Below are 18874 nucleotides of genomic sequence, written 5' to 3'. Positions count from 1 at the left end.
GCGGCGATGGCGTCCGTGAGACGCACGCAACTGGGCCTGCGCGCGCCTGGGCGCACGGTGTCGCAGGGCGCCATGGCGAGCGCTGGTCCCTCGCGGGGGACAAAGGCGCCGCAGCGCGCCGTCTCGGCGTCCGACGTGCCGCGCCGGAGCGACGCGTCGATGCGTGTGCTTTTGCGCGTACGCGGCACCGCTGCGGCAGGTGAGAGTGTTCTTGCGACCCACGGGACGCGCGGGACGGATGTGGACGTGCTAGGCGACGTGCCTTCGTCGTCGCGGGGCGCGGCGCGCTCCCGGACCTACGGCTATGACTGTGTGCTGAGCGCCGAGGCGGACCAAAATATGGTATACTCGGAGGCCATGCAGGGCGTGCTCGAGGATGTGCTGCTAGGCTACAACTGTACCGTGTTTGCGTACGGGCAGACGGGCACGGGGAAAACGCATACGATGGAGGGCGACCTGTCCGAGTATATGGAGACGTTTGCGCCCGACGCGGGAGTCATACCCCGCACCCTGTACCGCCTGTTCCACGTCCTGGAGACGCGCGGCGACGATTATGGTGTGAAGGTCTCACTCGTGGAGCTGTACAACGAAGAGCTGCGCGACCTCCTGAGCGATGACGTATCGAGTGCGCCTCTGCGTATGTACGACGATGCGCGGGGCCGGGGCGTCGTGCTCCAAGGACTCGAGGAGGTGCCACTCACGAGCGCAGCGCATGGCCTGCGCCTCTTGCGCGAGGGCAGCCAGCGCCGGCACGTTGCGTCGACCAAGTGCAACCAGCAGTCGAGTCGATCGCACTGTGTGTTCACACTGACCGTGCATGTCAAAGAGTCGGGCGTGCGCGGCGAAGAGCTGATGCGCACGGGCAAACTGAATCTCGTGGATCTGGCCGGCAGCGAGAGCATAGGCCGCAGTGGCGCGGAGCACCAGCGCGCGCGCGAGGCGGGTCTCATCAACCAGAGCCTACTGACGCTCGGCCGCGTGATCCATGCGCTGGTCGAAGGGAGCACGCATATCCCGTACCGCGAGTCGCGCCTCACGCGCCTACTACAGGACTCGCTCGGCGGCCGTGCCAAGACGTGCATGATCGCGACAGTGAGCGATGACCGCCTGAACTTGGAGGAGACGCTCTCGACGCTCGATTATGCGCTGCGCGCCAAGTCCATTAAGAACCGCCCGGAGGCAAACCAGCGCATGACGCGTGCGGCCCTGCTGAAAGAGTACGTGGGCGAAATCGACCGCCTGCGCAGCGATCTCAGCGCGACGCGCACACAGACGGGCGTGTATGTGAGCGAGGCGAATTGGGCGCGCATGGAGGCGGAGCAGGCGAGCCTCTGCAAGCAACTAGACGAGCAGCGCCGCGCGAACGAGGTGGCTACGAGCCGGCTCGCCAGCATGCAGGAGCAGCTCGAGCAGAATACGCGTGTGCTCGCGAAGCGCGAGGCCGACGCGGCGCGCGCCGAGGCCGAGCAGGCGGCGCGGCTGCACGAGCTAGAGCAGGCCCTGTGCCATGCGGCCACACTCTCGACCACGCTGCAGGAGGAGACGCGTCTGCACCACGCGCATGCGGCGAGTGAGCGCAAGCTCGACCAGGTCGCGCACGAGCTGCGGCAGCTTGCCGAGCAGGCAACGGACGACGTCCACGGGCTCTTTGCAAAGCTGGAGCGCCGCGCGAAGGCCGATGCACAGGCGCGTGCCGCGCTTACCACACTGGCAGACGAGCTGCGCGAGACGCACGAGGCCGTCGCGGCAAGTGCCGCCGTCCAAGTCCCCGAGGCGCTCTCGCAGCTCGTGGACCATGTATCGCGCGAGCTGTGGGCGCTGCAGCAGGTGCTGGACGACCGGCTCGCCGCTGCTGCGCGCGCTGGCGACGACAGCGGCACGGCGCTGCGTGACGAGGTGGCACACGCCATGAGCGAGTACGAGGCGCGCCTGCTGCACGCGCACGCCGAAGCCTGCGCAGCATGGCAGACGGCGCAGGAGGCGCATGTGGGCGAGGTCGCTGCGCTGCTGGCAGCGTCCGAGCGCATGACCCAAAGCGTCGATGCGCATTTGTCGAAACTCCATGGCCAGGCCAGCACGCTCCTGGCACACGCGCAGTCGAGCTCGGCGCGCGTGCGTGCGCAGTCGAGGGAGCATGCCGAGGCGTGGGCGCAACAGCAGCAGGCCCTGCGGGGGGGGGCCGAGTCGATGCGCGCTGCCATGCTGGCTGCGATGGACGCGTTTGTGCAGCAGCAAGTGCAGGCGATGCAGCAGCATGAGCAGGCCGCGCACGACACATTCCGCGCAGCCAAGCCCGCGGACACGCAGGCGCTGTGTGCGTCGCACCGCACAGCCTGGGAGGCTGCGCATGCCGACTTGTCGAGCGTGTCGAACGAGTTGTCGGACGCGTGTGTGGCCCTGCATGCGAGTGCGCAGGACCTGGCGCCGCGTGCAGACGCGCACGACCAGCACTTTGCGCACGAGATGGAGGCGGCTGCAGCGCAGTGGCGTGCCACCACGGGGCCCCTGTGGGAGCGCCACTCGTCTGTCGAGGCCGTGGCGCAGTCGGCGCAGGGCGCCGCGGACGAGGTGCGCACGACGCTGGCGGCGCTGGATCTGCGCGCGGAAGCGTCGGCGGTCCTAGAGGCGGCGACGCACGTCCAGGACGCGTCGGGCGAGGCAGCGGAGCGCCTACAGCGCCTGCAGGGCCTCCTAGGGCCGCTCGCGCCCATGCCCGAGGCGACGGGCGAGACGCCGCGGCGGCGCACGTGGTCGATGCCCGTCTGGGACGTGGTGCCATCGGACCGGACCGAGGCGCTCGCATGGTGGGAGCAGGCGGCGGACCGGACGCCGCTGCGGGAGCGGCGGCCAGTAGAGAATCGGCCCCTGATAGCGACGCCCCACAAGTAGACCTATGGAAACGACTTGCCAGTGATGCGCTCGTAGGCCTCGCGGTACTTGGCCGCGGTCTGCGCCACGACGTCGTCCGGGAGCGTCACGGGCGTGAAGGTCCGCGCCGCCTGCTCGAGGCCGTGCGCCTTCATCCAGTCGCGCACATATTGCTTGTCGAAGCTGGCCTGCGGCGCGCCCTCGCGGTACGTATCGGCGGCCCAGAAGCGCGACGAGTCGGGCGTCAGCACCTCGTCGACGAGGATCAGCTCGTCCGGCGCGCCGGGCGTCTCAGGCGGCAGGAGCCCAAACTCGAACTTGGTGTCGGCCAGGAGGATGCCGCGCGACTGCGCATGCTCGGCGGCCTTGGCGTACAGTGCCTTGGCCGCGCCTGCCACCTTGTCGGCGAGCGGCTGGCCGATGAGCTCCGCGACGCGGTCCGGGTGGATGTTCTCATCGTGCGCGCCCTGCTCGGCCTTGGTCGACGGCGTGAACAGAGGCCCGCCGGGGATGCGCTGGCTCTCGACGAGACCGGGCGGCAGCGAGATGCCATGCACCGTGCCCGCGCGCTTGTACTCGGACCAGCCACTACCGGTCAGGTAGCCGCGCACAATCGCCTCGAGCGGCAGGACCTGGGCGCGGCGCACGAGCATCGCGCGCCCATCCACCTGCGTGCGGTGCGCCGCCAAGCGCTCACGCAGGACCTCGGGAAAGTCGTCCCAGCGCGTCGCAAGCACATGCGAGCGGAGGATCGAGGGCGTGAGCAGCTCAAACCAGAACTCCGAGAGGCCGTGCAGCACACGCCCCTTGTCGGGAATCCCGTTCTGCAGGATGACATCAAACGCAGAAATACGGTCAGTCGCCACGAACAAAAGGGCGCCGCGGTATTCGCCGTCCGTCAGCTGCGCATCGTAGACATCGCGCACTTTGCCCTGCGCCACAAGCGGCAGCGGCAGCGAGGTGTGCGTCAGCGCCATGGCGGAAGACAAGCCCTACGGCCTCCACCGGCACTATATACGGGCGTGGCGCACGCGCTCCCGGAAAAAGTCGGCCCACTGCGCCTGCGTGAACGAGCTCGAAATGGACGGCTCCACGACGCCGTTCCACAGCGCCGTCGGCGTGACGTGCACGCCGTTCTGGCGTCCGATCTTGACCTGGTGTGAGTGGAGTGACGTACGCAGTACTTGAGGTCCGGCACGATCTTCGCGCCCGTGTTGCCGTCGTCCGACACGCGCGTCCAGGCGCGCACGGCCTGGCCAAGCGGCGTGTCGTCCGGCAGAGACACGAGCGGGGGCGTGCCGGCCCTGCGTGGCTCGTCGCTCAGCACGTGCACGGCGAGGGCCGCGAGCTCGGCACGCACCTGGTCGCCACTCTTGCCGCGCACGGGCGACTCGTACCAGCGCTCGCTCTCGCGCATGAGCGCCTGCGAAAACACCCAGAACGGATTCGTCGTGGGGTGGGCCAGCGCGGCGCGCTCGCTCGGCGCGAGTCGCGCGACTGCCAGCGCCGTCTCGTGCAGGTACGTCGACGACGCGTGCCACGGCTGCGGCACCGGGCGCACGACGACGCGCACCTGACCCGCGAACGGCGCCTCGTCGCCGATCAGGAGCGGCACCGCGTCGCGATCAAAGTTGAGCAGCTGCTTCGCAGAAAAGGGGCCTGTGTCAGCACAGCAGCGTACACAGGTAGTCGACCTGGCGTCAGGCACACGTACATACATAGAGCTCGAGCGTGTTCGGCGCATCCGGCGCCCCAATAGAGAGCGCCTGCAACGCGGGCGGCAGGGCCATGGTGGGAGGGTCCGAGCGCCGCCCGCCACAGCCACGTGAGGGAGGGGCTCGGCGCCGTGGAGGCCCACCGCGCCTGTATGCGACTGCCGCGCCGCACGCCGTACTATGACGGCGCCGCGAGCGAGCTGGCGTTCGTGCATGCACAGCTGTATGGCGATCGGCACGATAGAGAGGCTCTTGAGTCAGCGCTGGGAGTCGTGCGTTTGTGGCTGCACCGCGGCTCGTGCCCACAGGCCGTCGAGGCGACGGCGCTCCTGCTGCAGTGCGTGTGCCTAGACGCCACGCGCGCGCCCGAGCTCGCTGTACGCGCGTCCTACGCCATGGCACTCACGCGCTTTGTCAATTCGGTCGTTGACTCGTTCCAGACGGGCATGTATGCGCAGTCGATCGGAGCCATAGCGGAGCGTATTGGCCTCCCGCTCTGGCTCGTCCAGGTGCGCCACTCGGCCACGCACGAAGAGCTGCCGAGCCTCGACGTGGCGCGAGAGGCCTGTGAGGTCGCCCTGGCGTGGCTCGACGAGCACTACTGGCAGCCGACCGTGCATCCGCGCACAGAGGCGCCTGCTCCGGACGACACGGAGGCGCGAAAGGCAGCGTCGCTGCAGGCCGCCCAGCTTCTGTACGCGTACCGCCACCACATGCAGGCGCTGCAGCGCGACGCGAGTCTCGCACAGCTTCAGCATCCTCCGCATGAAAAGGCCAAGAACGAGGTCGTCGCGTGGATCGAAGCCGAGCATGCACGCCGCCTCGCCCTGCCGGGTCACGGCGACACGGCCGCCCGCCTCAACCGCCAGTGGCACCAGGACGAGGAGGCACCGGCCATGGACGAGTCGACGAGGCTCTCGCTCGCCTCTGTCCTCGTCCTCCTTGTCGCCGAGCTGTGTGTCCCTGGCGCCCTGCTGCCCAGCAAGCAGCGCCACGCCGTGCCGAGCGAATGGCTCGCCCTGTGGGCGCCCTTGCTCCTCCACGTGCAGCGCACACACCCCGTGTTCCTCCCTCTGCTGGCCGATGCGCTCACGCACGTCGACGAAGCGCATGCGCCGGCCGCGCGCGCGTGGCTCACGCACCTCGCGGCCCTCGACACAGCGGCCGTGCCGAGCGATGCGCCGCGGTGGACGGCCGATGCGTCGCTCGAGGCGTGCGCGGCGCATGAGCACGTGGCAGCACCCGTGCCCTTGTGGCGCGTCGTGGTGCAGTACGCCCTCGAGCGCCCCGACGCAGCATGGCACGATTTCGCCGCTGCGCTCGCGGCGGAGCGTGACGACGACGTGTCGCACCGCATTCAGGAGCTGCGCGCCGTGCGGGCCACGCGTGCGCACACATCGGAGCCCGTCGACGTGTGTCTGGCGGCGATGGAGGCACGAGCGCCGGCCCTAGCGGTGGCGCCGGCCCCTACGCTCGAGGCGCCTCCCGCGCCGCAGGCAGTGCCAGGCAGCGCCGCTGCGCCGCCGGGCTGGCATTTGGCGCCCACGCCCTACATACCGACGCCCATCGGGTGTTTGGCTGGCGCACGGCCGCCACTTTTGTTGGGATAATATCACACTACACGTAGGGTCCAGACGCTTCCGGGCGGGAGCTCATGCGCGCCTGCCGGCTCGCCCAGCCCCACATTGAGTTTCTGGAGCGCCTGTGCTGCGCCTGGATCGCCTGCGGCGCGCACCACGGCAACAAGGTCTTGACATAGAATGTGCCGCCCGGAGTGGTATATCGTGCTGTCATGCGCACGCACGAACAGGAGGGGCAGCGTACACTGCGTCGCCCACCGATCGCGGTCCAGGCGCGCGTCCAGAAAGGCGCGCAGCGGCGGTAGCTGCACAGCGATCTCCGCCTCGTCACTGCTAGGCCCCGGCGCCGATGCCAGCGCCAGGGGCCCGAGCGGCCCCAGCCACACCTCCAGACTCGCGAGCGGCGCGCCCGGTACGTGCATCGCCGCCTGCGCCTCGCGCGGCGTCTGTAGCGCGGCCGAGTCGCGCACATAGAAAAAGTGCTGCACGGTCATGGCAAGCTTGTGTGTCGGCGCGTCGTAGTAGGGCATCGTAGTCACTAGCGGGAACGGCGTGAGGGCCAGCCCCATGGACGCTGATGGGCTCTGTAATCCCAGCATATCGACGTCAACGAATGCGTACTCAAAGTGCGAGATGCTCACGAGCGTCCAGCAGAACGCGTCTTCGGCCTCATCCAGCGGCGCTTGGTTCGGCTCCCAGGCGGCAGGCCGCGCAGGCGAAAAAGTGAGGGGCAGCACATGCGCCTCCTCGGCCGCATCGCCCATGCGCAGCGCGCTGGCATCGTGGGGCGGCGGGCCGGCACACAGGTACGTGCGCGGCGCATGCGGATCGATCGTCCATCCCTCGCTGCTCGGCACGAAGCGCATGAGCGCCACTTTTTGCATCTGCGTCACGGCGCCCCACGCGCTCATGTCCTCGTCGTCGACCGTCGCAGGCCCGTCGACCGGCGGGCAGATCCGCCCGCGGTCCACCTTGCATAGGACGAGCGGATCCGTGGCCGCGCCTGATACAGGGTCGACCAGCACGACGACCGAGCCGTACGTCAGCACGCTCTCGTCCACGGCATCCCGCGGGCCACTGGCAGCGCGGCGTGCGAGGAGCACGAGGCGAAACGCGGTCCACGAGCGGCTTTGCGCCGAGAGACGCCCGTCTTGCGCGCACAGGTACTTCGTGCGGTAGGTCTGTGAGTTGATGCGGTTGAACAGGGAGACCGACGCGTCCTTCGTGATGTGCGCGGACACGTTGCGCGCCTTGGCAATGCGTTTGGAGGGCTTGGAGATGATGCCGATCGGCGCCGAGTCAAAGCTGGCCCAGCTAGCGCCCCGCACAGCGGCCGAGTCACTGCTGCCGAGACGTAGGCGCTTGGTCGGCTCAGCGCCCTCGCGCGGCGTCAGCAGATGCAGCTGGAGGCGGAAGCACTTGGCCTTGCCGGTGCCCGTGACGTGCAGCTCCGAAAAGCGCGCTTGCTGTGCATCGTCGAGCGCCGCGATCTGCTCACCGGAGAAGCTATCGCCGTCCTCGCCCTGCACTTGCATCAGCAGCAGAGAGGACTGCGGTGCGTGCCGTAGCGCGCCGGTGACTTGCACAAGCGGCGGCGGGCACAGGAAGCGCTTTTCGGAGCCGTACGACTTTTGGGCGACGCTCGCGTGCAGACACTTGATTTTCGTCATGACAGGCACCGTGCCGCCCGTGCCGAGCGCCTCCTGTCGCATGTGCTCACGCACGACCTCGGCAGTGCGCTGGCGGTGCTCCTCTTCGGTCAGAGTGTGCGCGCGCTCGCGTGGCGGGGGCGCCGGCCCCGGCGTCCGCGCCGGCGCAACAGACACGGAGGAAGAGGCGGAGGCGGGCGTCGAGGAGGCCGATGGCGACGGCGACGCACTGTCCCAAACGCCAGGATCGAGCTGCAGGTGCTCTTTCAGGCTAGCCATGAACTTCTCGAGGCTCGCTGCGGTCGTCGAATCCAGCTCGGTCTCGGCGGGTGCGCCAGAGCGAGCGGGCTCCGGCTCGGCAGGCGGTAGTAGACGCGCGGCAATCTCTTCCATGTAGCGCGAGGCCACCGCCTCAGCGTCGCTATCACTCGACATAGCGTTCGCTGAGGCGCTTGGGTCGTAGGGCTCCATCGCGACTTAAGCACGAACGCGGTCCATCGCGTCGCACGGCAAGGCGGGCGGGCTGTCTGGGCCTCCACCTGGCGCCAGGCATCGAGCGACGACGACGGCGGCGGCGACTACGACATGGCGTCGACCGAGCCGGAGGAGCGCGGGCACGTTACCTTTTGCGTCGTATGTGCTAGCAATCAGGTACGAAAGCTATTCTAACGCAGAATCGGTCTATGTCCGGGCACCTTGCCCTCAAGTACGTGCGCGCTGCTGACCCAGAAACGCCGGCTTTCATGTCATCTCGTGCGGCACCGGCTCGGCGGTGCGGCTTCCCGGCCCCTCGATCGACAAGCCCAATATTTATGCGTTCGGAACGCCATACGAGGTCATGTTCCAGGACCTGCTGAACAAGGACCCCAAGCTCTACGAGGCGAATGGGCTGCTGCCGATGCTCGACCGCAACCGGCGCATCAAGACAGCGCCGGAGCGCTGGCACGAGAGTCGCCGCGTCGCAGATGTTGTGATCACATGCGAGGAACGCTGCTTCGATAGCGTGTGTGAGGGTAAGTAACGCACGCTCACCGCAGACTTGCTGAGCCGCCGACACGAGCTGAATCGGCCCGTTCACATTATCAATATCGAAATCAAGGACAATCACGAGGAAGCGCAGACGGCATCCAAGGCCATCCTTGCCCTCGCTGAGCGCGTATGTATATCGCACTTACCCAGATCGAGCGCGCACACGATCTCGATGAGGATATGGACGATATTCTTGAAGAACAGCAGCAGTCGTTTTCGTACCCACTGCTCCATACCGTAGCCTTCTACTAGTGTTCCACGCAGAGGTCCATGCGTCCGCGACCGCCGGGAGCAGGCAGCTTCGTGCGCTCGACCTGCGGCGCAGCTCCACCCATCATTGCCCTGCGACACACGTTGGTGCGCTGGATCATGTCCGTGCCGCAACGAGCTCAAAGTCCGGCGCGTACGCGCCCGGCACTGCTGCAGGCGCCACTGTACGTCTTTGACTTGCCACCAGCTCTCGCGTCGTCGCTTGTTGTGCGCGCAGCCGACGACGAGGCACCCGCCACCGCTGCGTCTCCCGCCCCGTCGTCGGCCCCGTCGACCGTGGCGCCAGTGGCTGGCAGCGTAGGTGCGCCGGCATGCTCTCTCTGCCCCGGATGCTCGTCCTTCCGCAGCGTCGCCGAGCAGCGATCGCATGTCCGCAGCCTATGGCACCGCTTCAATCTGGTCCTGCGGCAGCACGCAGCGCGCGGCGCAAAAGGCACGTTGGAGCCCGTATCGCACGCACAGCTTGAGCAAATGTGTGCGTCACTGGAGCGCCCAGATGACGACGAGGAGGATATGGATGAGCTCTCGGCTCTACTACAGCAGCTCGATGTGCGCGAAGACACAGGCGACGATGAGGCAGCACGCACCATCAAGTCGGTGAACGACGCCTTGCGCTCGCCTCTCGTGTGGTACGAGACGCCGTCGCAGGCCCCTACTGTCTTGGAGCAGACGCAGCTGGGCTTGTACCGCGACGTTCTCCTCGCAGCGGCCGGAGGCTCGGCCGCCGCCGACAGCGCGCGGATGCCATCACTCGACGTGCTCGCAGCGCCCCGCGTTGAAGTGCGGCCCGGCACGCACGGATGGGCCGGCAAGCGTGTACAAGGCACGCACCAGGTCAGCCGCACGATGCAGATGCAAGTCCTCGATGGAGCCGGCCTCGTGCCGTGGCTCTCGCCAGACGAGGTGGCTGCATCAGACGACGATGGATCGTCCAGCTCGTCGGCGACGGCAACGAGTGAGGATGACGAAGACCCCGTGGCTAGCCCACCAGCGCCGATCCCGCCGCTGCGACTCTGGACCTTTATCATGATGGGTGGTGGCTACTTTGCTGTGGCGACAATTGCCCTCAATGTCCACAGCCCGCCGCTCTCGGAGCGTGCGCGCGCACGCGGCACGAAACCGACGCGCTCTGTCCTCATGCTCGCTCACAAGACCTTTCAGCGATACACGACGCGTCGAAAGCAGGGCGGAGCGCAGTCCATGCAAGATGCCTCCGGCCGGCATGCAAAGAGTGCAGGTGCGAACCTGCGGCGGTACGGCGAGGCCCAGCTCAAGGCGGACATTCACGCTCTGCTGGACCGCCGCGCCTGGCGCGAGTTGATCCAGCATTCAGAGCACGTATGGGTCCGCACATCGATGCGCGCGGCCCATGGCGTGCTGTGGCATTGGCCTGGACACGCTACGAGCCCCCTCGATGAGAAGCAGGCGAGTGGTACGCTTTCGCACATTCCCATCGCGACACAGCGCCCCACACTATCCGAGATTGTGCGCGTGTTCTGGGAGCTCACGCGCGTCAAGGTCGCCCATCTCTCGTCAGCTGAGCTTGCGGCGCAGGATGAAGCGCACCGCGATGCGATCGCGCGCGCCCTGCGTCAAAACGCCGCGCAACAAATGCCGAAGGCGCCGCCGCCGCCGCCGAAGACCCCTCAAGTCAAGAAAGACGAGCGTGCGGCGCGGCAGCGTGCGCGCTTGGAGCGTCTTGTCGCGATGGTGCGCAAGGGACGCCTTGATGCACTGACGCAGTGGCTCGCGCGGCATGAGGCGATGCTGGGGGAAGACGCGGGTGCTGTACCACCCGCCTACGAGGACGCAGCGCCAATTGACCGTCCCCTGCCGGCATGGTGGCGCGCGGCTGAGGCGCGCGGCGCATCCCAAGCGCCAATGAACCTGTTGCAGGTTGCGGCTGCCGCGGATCAGGTCGAGATTCTGCACTACTTGCTCGTGGAGCGTCGTGCGAACCCGACACTGCCGCTGGGTCGTGACGATGGCGCGCACCGTACTGCCTACGATTTGTGTGGGAGCAAGAGTGCACGCGCCGTTTTCCGGCGGCTCATGGCGGAGCAGCCCGACTGGTACCGCTGGGACGAGATGGGCCCCGGCGGAGCACGTGTGCCGTCGGCGCTGACGGCCGATATGGAGGAGGCACAAGCGTCCAAAGCGCGCTCGCGTCGAGCGGCCATGCGCGAGAAGATGCGTGAGCGTGACGCCAAGGTCGAGGCTGACACGGCGGCGAAAGAAGCCGCCGCAAAAGCGGCAGCGCCAGCGACAACGCCAGCAGCCGCGGCGCCCAAGAGCGGCCCGCAGCGACTGGGTGGTTCATCGGGTTCAGCGCCAGACGCGTCGCTGTCCGAAGAGATGCAACGGCGCATTGAGCGTGAAAAGCGGGCGCGTGCGGCCGAAGCCCGTATGCTACGAAAATAACTAGGCGGTGCTCGTGCGCGCTGCCTCGAGCTGCACAACACCGACCGAGGCGGTATCGGCGAGGCGCTTCGCAGCAGCGTCGAGCTGGTTGAGCAGGAGCAGCGACTCGAGGCGGTTCGGCTCGGCAGGGATCTTGAACAATTTCTTTACGTCGTCGAGCGGGAGCGGCGCAAGACCGGCGGCCTGACGGGTCGCATTTTCTTGCTGGCGGCGCGCTACAAATGCTTCGGCGCGCGCCTTTTCGCGGGCAATCTGCCGGGCCTGGTACCCGACGTTGCCTGCCTCAGCCGCGTAGCTCTCAGCAGCATCGAGCGTCGAGTCGACCGTAGATACAAGCACAGGCTCGAGTGCGAGATGCAGATCGAGGTAGCTGGGCGGCACATGCATATCGAGCGGCGCCGCAAGGCGATCCCGGGACGACTGTGGGACGAGGCGCGGCGCTGGCGCATTCTCCGTAGCAAGCGTCGCGACAAAGGCGTCCAGTAGCGCCGTGTTGCGCACATGCACCGGGATTTCGACGAGCACATTCGCGAATGTCAGCTTGTGCTCCGCAAGGCTCTGTGCCGTAAACTTGCCCTGGCGGTATGCATCCAAGAATGCGGGCGCGAGGCGGTACGCCTTCAGCGCCGCATTGCCCTCGGCAAGCTGCGCGTAGTCGTGCACGAGCAGGACGGCCTTGCCGCGCCCATGGTGTCCTTCGCGCTCCATGAGCATCGAGAGCGTGTTGAGCCCGTCGACGATGCTCGTGTTGAGGAAGGGGCCCAAAAAGCTCCCGTGGTACAAACCGACAGGGTTCACGTCGGCACTCACCTGGCAGAGCATACGGAGCATCTCGGCCATGTACTGCATCGACGACTTGGTGCTGCGCTCCTCCTCCTCGCCGCGCTCAGCGCGCGCGCCAGGGAGACCAAACACGTTCGACACCTCGAGTACACCCGCCATTTCCATTCCGAGAAGTGTGCCCCAGGCATTGCTGCCGTTCGCTGCATGGCTGTCTTTGCAGTGCTTCACAATCTTCATCATCACGAGGCCGTCAATTTGCACCGACGTGATCTCTTCTGCTTCCATTGCGAGCATCTCGCGGTCCTTGTCACTGAGCGTCATCGACGCCGCTTCGGGCGCCACGGGCGCCGCATCGTCGCGGCGCGCGACAGCTGCAGCACTCCCAGCACGGCTCATGGTCGCTCACCGCCGCCGCCGCCGCCGCCGTCTCTTTTCTTTTCTCGTCACGTGATACGACAGGCACCCCCGCGCGGCTCGCAACGCGGCGCGCCATGGCGCCTGGTGGCGTCAGCGCGTACCATGCGAGCCTGCTCGTACGTCGCTGGAGCTGACGCAGGCGCGGTGCGGTGCAGGATGGGCCGCAGATAATGTAGGTGCTCCATGCTCACTCAGATGTGGCTCCAGGGTGTGGCGATTGTGCTGCCGCACGTCCAACGTATGTCGCCGTACTTACGCAGGGACGTGGCGTGTGAGTGATGCGTGGGTCGGCTCCCTCACATCGAGCTTGTTTGCGGGAATGATGTTGGGAGCGATCGCTTGGGGTGCGTGTGCGGATAGGTATGGCCGTCTTTTCTCGTACCATCGTACACTCGTTGTGGCAGCGATGGGCGGCAGCCTCCTGAGCTTGGCACCTACCTGGGGCACCGCATGCGTGCTTTCTGGCCTGCTCGGGATCGGAATTGGTGGGAGCATGCCCATTGACGGAACGCTCTTTATCGAGTCGCTCCCGCCGCAACACCACCACTGGCTCACAGCCTTGTCCGTGTTCTTCTCCCTCGGCTCGGTCGTGAGCGCGCTCGCTGCGCTCGTGCTGCTGGTCAGTGTAGGTGCTAGCTGGCGCATATTTCTTTTGGTTCTCGCTGGCCTCACGACTGTCGCGGCTGCCTCGCGCCTGGGACGTTTCCGCACGCTCGAGAGCCCCGCCTTTCTCATGGCCTGCGGATGCGAAGCCGATGCAGAGCTCGTACTCCAAGCCATGGCACCCGAGGGCAGCACGCCGGAGGATGCGCACATGCTGATGGACGAGAATCCCGACGAGATGGGTGCCCTCTTCGCCCCCGGGCAGGCGCGAACGACCATGGTGCTCTGGGTGCTATGGACGCTACAATCTCTTGCATTCACGCTCTTCAACGCCTTTTACCCCTTATACCTGGAACGAAAAGGTGGGCATACGACGCCGCGCCCCGAGGCAGCTGTACTGCGGGACGTGCTCGCCTATGCTGTGAGCAGTGTACCGGGCAGTCTCGTCGGCGCCGCGCTCGTGCGCTCCGCGTATGGCCGCTACGCCCTTCCGCTCACGCTCACGGCCACTGGACTGGCGCTCCTACTGTTTCTATGCGCTGCACGCGCCTGGCATGTTGTTCTTGCGGGTATGGCTGTTTCGCTCAGTGCGACGACCGCGTACGCCGTGCTCTATGGACAGACGCCACACGCATTCCCCGCGCGCGTACGCGGCACGGGATGCGCGATTGCGAGCGCAGCGAGCCGTGCAGCCGGCATTGTGGCACCGCTGCTCGCCGGCGTGCTTCTACCACGCGGCCTGCAGGGCCCCATCGGTGTGAGTGCGCTGGTATGGGGCATATGTGCGATTCTGGCCCTATGTCTTAACTAGTCGCGCTTGGTGGTCGGCCCGCGCGGTGCAACGAGTGGCAGTTCCGCGGTACGGCGCGATGTGGGCGTGCCCTGGGTATCGAGCCAGCGCGATGCGGAGCGCTGCGCTGCGCGCTGCTGGTTCCCGTTCCAGTACATGCACACCTGCACTGCAATAATAGCGTTGAAAATGGTTGCAAGCGCAAAGCCCCAGAAGAGAAGGCGATCGTTGGTCTCAGTGAGGGTCGTATACACGCGCGCGGTGGTGCCGAGGAGCTGAGCGAACACGACGAGGATACTGAGCTCGCCTGTGGCTTTTGCGCGGTGCAGCTCAAGCATTTGCGGGACTTTCGATGCCAACGATACCGGAATCGTCATTCCCTGGAGCCACTGTAGCGCACGCGGAGGCACGGCCGCCTCACTCGCAAGGGCCAGCGAGCCTAGCACCATGAGCGTCGCGCCGAGCGCGACGAAGAAGGCATTCGTCGATATGCCGAAGCGGCGGCACAGCGTCGTGGTGCGGCGCGATATGCTGTCCATGGGCGAGTAGGCAATGATGAGCAGCGTGATGATCATGTCTGGGTGAGCACGTAGGACATACTTTGCACGGTCAAGCTGGCATTCTCGCCGTACGTGCTAAAGGGAATTCGCAGACGGATCGCATACGCGAGACTGATCGTATATGCAACCACCTCGAGGATGTACATGGCAAGGCTGATGCCCTCGGCGCTCCGTGCGTGCACGATCTTGTACATTTGCGGAAACTTGAGCAGGCTGCCAAACACGACAATGCCGAGCCCGAGGCCCTTCGAGAGGCCGAGCCGCAGGCACGCCGTATCCGTCCAGTTTACATCCCACACTAGCGACGAGTAGCAGTGCGAGCCCAGCAGGGCCTCCGCCGGCTGCAGGACGAACCACGGCAGCGATCGCGTAAGATGCTGCAGCCCAACCGCCATAACGTGGAGACGCGTGGACCGGCCCCGGGAGCCAGCGTAGGTACGTGCGCAGCACGTGCTCTCCACCACCATGTACTTGCCAGAACACAAGATTGCCGACGCGTCGAAGGCGTTCCCGAAACCGAGCCAGCCGCTCGTGTATGGCACGGCAGGCTTCCGGACCAAGTGCGTAGTGCATTCTAACCACAGGGCTGATCTACTGACGAGCACTTGCTTCCGCATGGGCATGGTCGCAGCGCTGCGCAGCCTCTCGCTTGATGGCGCGGCAGTAGGCCTCATGGTAACGGCCAGCCACAACCCCGAGCCGGACAATGGTATCAAGATGGTCGACTCGATGGGGCAGATGCTCGCGCCAGAATGGGAGCCGCTATGCACGGCTGTGGCGAACGCAGAGACCGTGGAGGACTTGATCCGTGAGCTGCGGCGCATTGTCGACCTGTTTCCTCTGGATGCGACGAACAAGCCACATGTCGTGTATGCATGGGACTCGCGTCCGTCGTCGCCTGCACTTGTCGATGCCATCCGCGCGGGCCTACACGCGCTGGACGCGACGAGCACCGGTGGTGGTTTACTCACGACGCCGCAGCTGCACTACCTGGTGCTAGCCACCAACACGCGCCTAACCCCCAGGCCGTTTGGCGAGCCGAGTGAGCAGGGCTACTACCGGAAGCTGGCGAACGCCTACATGGCTGTGGCGGGCGGCCGCCGCGCGCCGCCGCTTGTGGTCGACTGCGCGAACGGTGTGGGTGCGCGTGCGCTCCAAGGGCTCCTCGATGCGCTGCCGCCCAACACCCTGGACATCACGGCTCTGCGTACGGCGCTGGGCGAGCGCGGCCAACTGAATCACGGGTGCGGTGCCGACTTTGTCAAGTCACAACAACGCCTGCCGGAAGGCTATGCGGACGAGTCGGCCATTCAGCCCGGGACGCTGCTGTGCTCGTTCGATGGCGATGCGGATCGCATCGTATTCTACTACCTGACGGGTCCTGCGAGTGACCCGGCCAGCTTCCACCTGCTCGACGGCGACAAGATCGCGAGTCTGGCAGCCGACTACCTCTCGGACCTCGTCAAGACGACGGGCGTGCCGCTGCAGCTCGGGTGCGTGCAGACCGCGTACGCGAACGGCGCCTCCACGGCCTACCTCCAAGCGAAGGTACCTATCACGTGCACCAAGACGGGCGTGAAGCACTTGCACCACGCGGCGGAGCAATACGATGTGGGCGTGTACTTTGAGGCGAATGGACACGGCACCGTGCTCTTCTCTCCTCATGCGACTGTGCAGTTGGAGCTTGCTTTGAAGGGGGCGGACGGCGCCAAGGCCGCGGCGCTCCATGAGCTGCTCTCGCTTGCCGTCATGGTCAACCAGACGGTCGGCGATGCCTTGTCCGACATGCTGCTGGTGCTTGTGATCCTTGCGGCGCGCGCGTGGGATGCGCATGCGTGGGATGCGTGCTATTCCGACCTGCCGAACCGCCTCGCAAAGGTGACGGTGCGTGACCGCACCGTGTTCCGAACGACCGATGCGGAGCGCCGCCTGACGTCGCCCGCACCCCTGCAGGCAAAGATGGACGAGCTCGTGCATGCTGTGCCGAGTGGCCGTGCATTTGTGCGCCCGAGCGGCACGGAAGATTGCGTGCGCGTGTACGCTGAGGCCGCGACGACCGCGGATGCCGAGCGCCTCGTGCGCCAAGTGAGCGAGCTCGTTTCGTCGTCGGCGTAGCTACAACCTATACGCTGCCAATCGCAAACGCAACCGCAGGGCCACCCTCGTTGTACTGCTTCTTCGTAATATAGTTGCGCCCAGACAGGTCCCCAAACACCAGCTTGGCGTAGATCGTCGCGCCGAGGAAGGGCGCGAGATCGAGGCGCTCCTTGAAGGCGCTAAAGTAGTCGGGGATACGCTGCGTGCGCACCGCCTGCGGCTGCGCCGGATTCGGCTCGCCTACGACTTGAGCGGCCTCCGTCAGCTCCATTGTAGTCAGCGCGGACAGCGCACGCTGCAGCTCGGCGGGGAGGCCAGGCACCTGCGCTGCAGCGCCGGTAAACACGACGCTCTCCCATAGAGCGACGCGGCGTTCTTGGGGATGCACCTGGGCCACAGCACGCGCCACTGTGTCAACCAGAGACAGGCATGCAGGCTCTCCACCCAGCCGGCGCGCCTGCAGGGCCTGCTGCACGGCGCGGGGCACCGGGATCGAGAGCGTAACACGCTCCAGCAGCGCCGGCGCCAGGAGCGGCTCGTGGAAGCGCGTGCGCAGCGCGTACGGCACGGGAACCTCGGCACCACGGAACGTAACAGTGAGTGAATCTGCGGCGCCCGTACCGCCATGCGGATGCTGCGCTGCCGCGTCCTTCTCGCGCTCATGCGCTTCCACGACCATGCGCTCGCGACCGTCGACGAGCGCCTGCGCCACATCCAGCACGCCGTCGTCTTCATCGACTTGCTGCGTCGATTTTCTGTCCACAAGCACGAGCTTATCTGCGACAAGTTGCTGCGCAAGCGCCCATGCCGCCGCGTCCAATTGGCCATGCGCAACCGGCTCGAGCGCACGAACGATCTCCGCGTCCTGGCGCAGCAGATGAGCGAGCCAGTACGTGCAGTGCACAACACCGAGCTTGGTCACGACAATGCCCGTAGGAACGACAATGCAGTCGTGCACAGCCACGGCACTGCTCTCTTCCGCGCCGATATCGACGACCAGCGCGGTCAGTACACCGACCGCGTAAGCAGCGAGCAGAGGGACCTCGCTGATGGTAAGAGCGGGCGTATTGAACGTCTCGAACAGGAGCTGTGCACCACGCTCATACACGTCCCGGGATACAGGCGACGGAAGCGCAAGCATCACAAAGTACGCGTTCTCCGCAGGCTGCACGCCGAGGCGCTCCACAAGGACATGGTGCCTGCGTGAGTGTGCCGGACGTACCAGAGGGCTTCCAGCGAGTTCCAGTCGCGCACGACGCCATTCTCAATCGGGTAAAAGACATCGAGCTCGGCATCGCTGGCCATGGCGTCGCCCAAGGCGTCGCCCACGAGAAAGGTGCCATCGGGCTTTTGGCCCACGCGGGCCTCGACAGTCTGGTGTGAGGCATACGACGTACCACATCGGGCTGCTGGAACGGCTCATGAATTCCGATGCTCCCATGGATGTATTGCGCATCGTGCACGAGGAGCAGCGTGTGCGACTCGCGCGACATGCTCAACACGGCGGGAGCGACGGTGTGCGCGACGGCGGCGGCGAAGCGACGCGACGCACGTGATAGAAGGACAGCCCCGTGACGCATCTTGTCTCGGCGCGGCATGACGGAGGCGACGGACGATGGGCGCATCGTGATCCGTAGCCCGTACGCGGGCCCGGATCAGGGCATCACGGTCATGATCGACAATTACGACAGCTTTACATTCAATGTGGTGCAGTACCTAGTTGAAGCGGGCGCTCACGTCGTCATCTTCCGGAATGACAAGGTCGATGTGGCCACGGTCGAGGCGCTGCAGCCCACGCAACTCGTGATCAGTCCGGGGCCGGGGCACCCGTCGACGGATGCGGGCATCTCAAATGCATGCATTGCGCATTTTGCAGGGCGCATTCCGATCCTCGGTATCTGCATGGGCCTGCAGTGCATCGTTGAGCACTTTGGCGGCGTCGTGGACAGCGCCGGCGAGATTTTCCATGGAAAGACGTCCGAGATTTTCCACGATGGGCAGGGCCTTCATGTGGGCCTCCCGTCGCCGCTCATTGGGACGCGCTACCACAGCCTGGCTGCAAAGATCACGGTCATGCCCGAGTGCCTCGAGG

The 18874-nt window shown here is 66.2% G+C and overlaps 10 protein-coding genes across 10 annotated transcripts; 5 read left to right on the top strand and 5 right to left on the bottom strand.

The window, feature by feature from the left end:
• Positions 1–6: 6 nt before the first annotated feature.
• Positions 7–2854, top strand: MSY001_1056 (uncharacterized protein; the record flags this gene model as incomplete). The annotated part of the gene is made up of 2 exons (XM_018886161.1): positions 7–2804; positions 2842–2854. The coding sequence occupies 2 exons, from the start codon at positions 7–9 to the stop codon at positions 2852–2854; spliced, it is 2811 nt and encodes a 936-aa protein (XP_018739662.1).
• A 37-nt stretch (positions 2855–2891) lies between these two features.
• MSY001_1055 (uncharacterized protein) lies at positions 2892–4658 on the bottom strand (the record flags this gene model as incomplete). Its single annotated transcript, XM_018886159.1, has 3 exons — positions 2892–3860; positions 4046–4527; positions 4583–4658. 3 exons carry the CDS (start codon positions 4656–4658, stop codon positions 2892–2894), a joined length of 1527 nt encoding a protein of 508 aa, XP_018739661.1.
• Positions 4659–4735: 77 nt separating this feature from the next.
• On the top strand, positions 4736–6193 carry MSY001_1054 (uncharacterized protein; the record flags this gene model as incomplete). The annotated part of the gene is made up of 1 exon (XM_018886158.1): positions 4736–6193. The coding sequence occupies one exon, from the start codon at positions 4736–4738 to the stop codon at positions 6191–6193; it is 1458 nt and encodes a 485-aa protein (XP_018739660.1).
• Positions 6194–6195: 2 nt separating this feature from the next.
• On the bottom strand, positions 6196–8283 carry MSY001_1053 (uncharacterized protein; the record flags this gene model as incomplete). The annotated part of the gene is made up of 1 exon (XM_018886157.1): positions 6196–8283. One exon carries the CDS (start codon positions 8281–8283, stop codon positions 6196–6198), a length of 2088 nt encoding a protein of 695 aa, XP_018739659.1.
• A 1299-nt stretch (positions 8284–9582) lies between these two features.
• On the top strand, positions 9583–11532 carry MSY001_1052 (uncharacterized protein; the record flags this gene model as incomplete). The annotated part of the gene is made up of 2 exons (XM_018886156.1): positions 9583–10242; positions 10273–11532. 2 exons carry the CDS (start codon positions 9583–9585, stop codon positions 11530–11532), a joined length of 1920 nt encoding a protein of 639 aa, XP_018739658.1.
• MSY001_1051 (uncharacterized protein) lies at positions 11533–12711 on the bottom strand (the record flags this gene model as incomplete). Its single annotated transcript, XM_018886155.1, has 1 exon — positions 11533–12711. One exon carries the CDS (start codon positions 12709–12711, stop codon positions 11533–11535), a length of 1179 nt encoding a protein of 392 aa, XP_018739657.1.
• A 95-nt stretch (positions 12712–12806) lies between these two features.
• MSY001_1050 (uncharacterized protein) lies at positions 12807–14096 on the top strand (the record flags this gene model as incomplete). The annotated part of the gene is made up of 4 exons (XM_018886154.1): positions 12807–12848; positions 12940–13003; positions 13137–13935; positions 14081–14096. 4 exons carry the CDS (start codon positions 12807–12809, stop codon positions 14094–14096), a joined length of 921 nt encoding a protein of 306 aa, XP_018739656.1.
• A 46-nt stretch (positions 14097–14142) lies between these two features.
• Positions 14143–15080, bottom strand: MSY001_1049 (uncharacterized protein; the record flags this gene model as incomplete). The annotated part of the gene is made up of 2 exons (XM_018886153.1): positions 14143–14702; positions 14726–15080. 2 exons carry the CDS (start codon positions 15078–15080, stop codon positions 14143–14145), a joined length of 915 nt encoding a protein of 304 aa, XP_018739655.1.
• A 70-nt stretch (positions 15081–15150) lies between these two features.
• PCM1 (Phosphoacetylglucosamine mutase-like protein) lies at positions 15151–16800 on the top strand (the record flags this gene model as incomplete). Its single annotated transcript, XM_018886152.1, has 1 exon — positions 15151–16800. The coding sequence occupies one exon, from the start codon at positions 15151–15153 to the stop codon at positions 16798–16800; it is 1650 nt and encodes a 549-aa protein (XP_018739654.1).
• A 7-nt stretch (positions 16801–16807) lies between these two features.
• Positions 16808–17923, bottom strand: MSY001_1047 (uncharacterized protein; the record flags this gene model as incomplete). Its single annotated transcript, XM_018886151.1, is given in 2 exon segments — positions 16808–17388; positions 17404–17923. 2 exon segments carry the CDS (start codon positions 17921–17923, stop codon positions 16808–16810), a joined length of 1101 nt encoding a protein of 366 aa, XP_018739653.1.
• Between the last annotated feature and the right edge of the window lie 951 nt (positions 17924–18874).

The sequence above is a fragment of the Malassezia sympodialis genome, genomic scaffold (assembly GCF_000349305.1).
Source record: "Malassezia sympodialis ATCC 42132 genomic scaffold, msy_sf_4, whole genome shotgun sequence".
In the NCBI taxonomy this organism is placed as follows: Eukaryota; Fungi; Basidiomycota; class Malasseziomycetes; order Malasseziales; family Malasseziaceae; genus Malassezia; species Malassezia sympodialis.
This window is presented reverse-complemented; position numbering and strand designations above follow the sequence as displayed.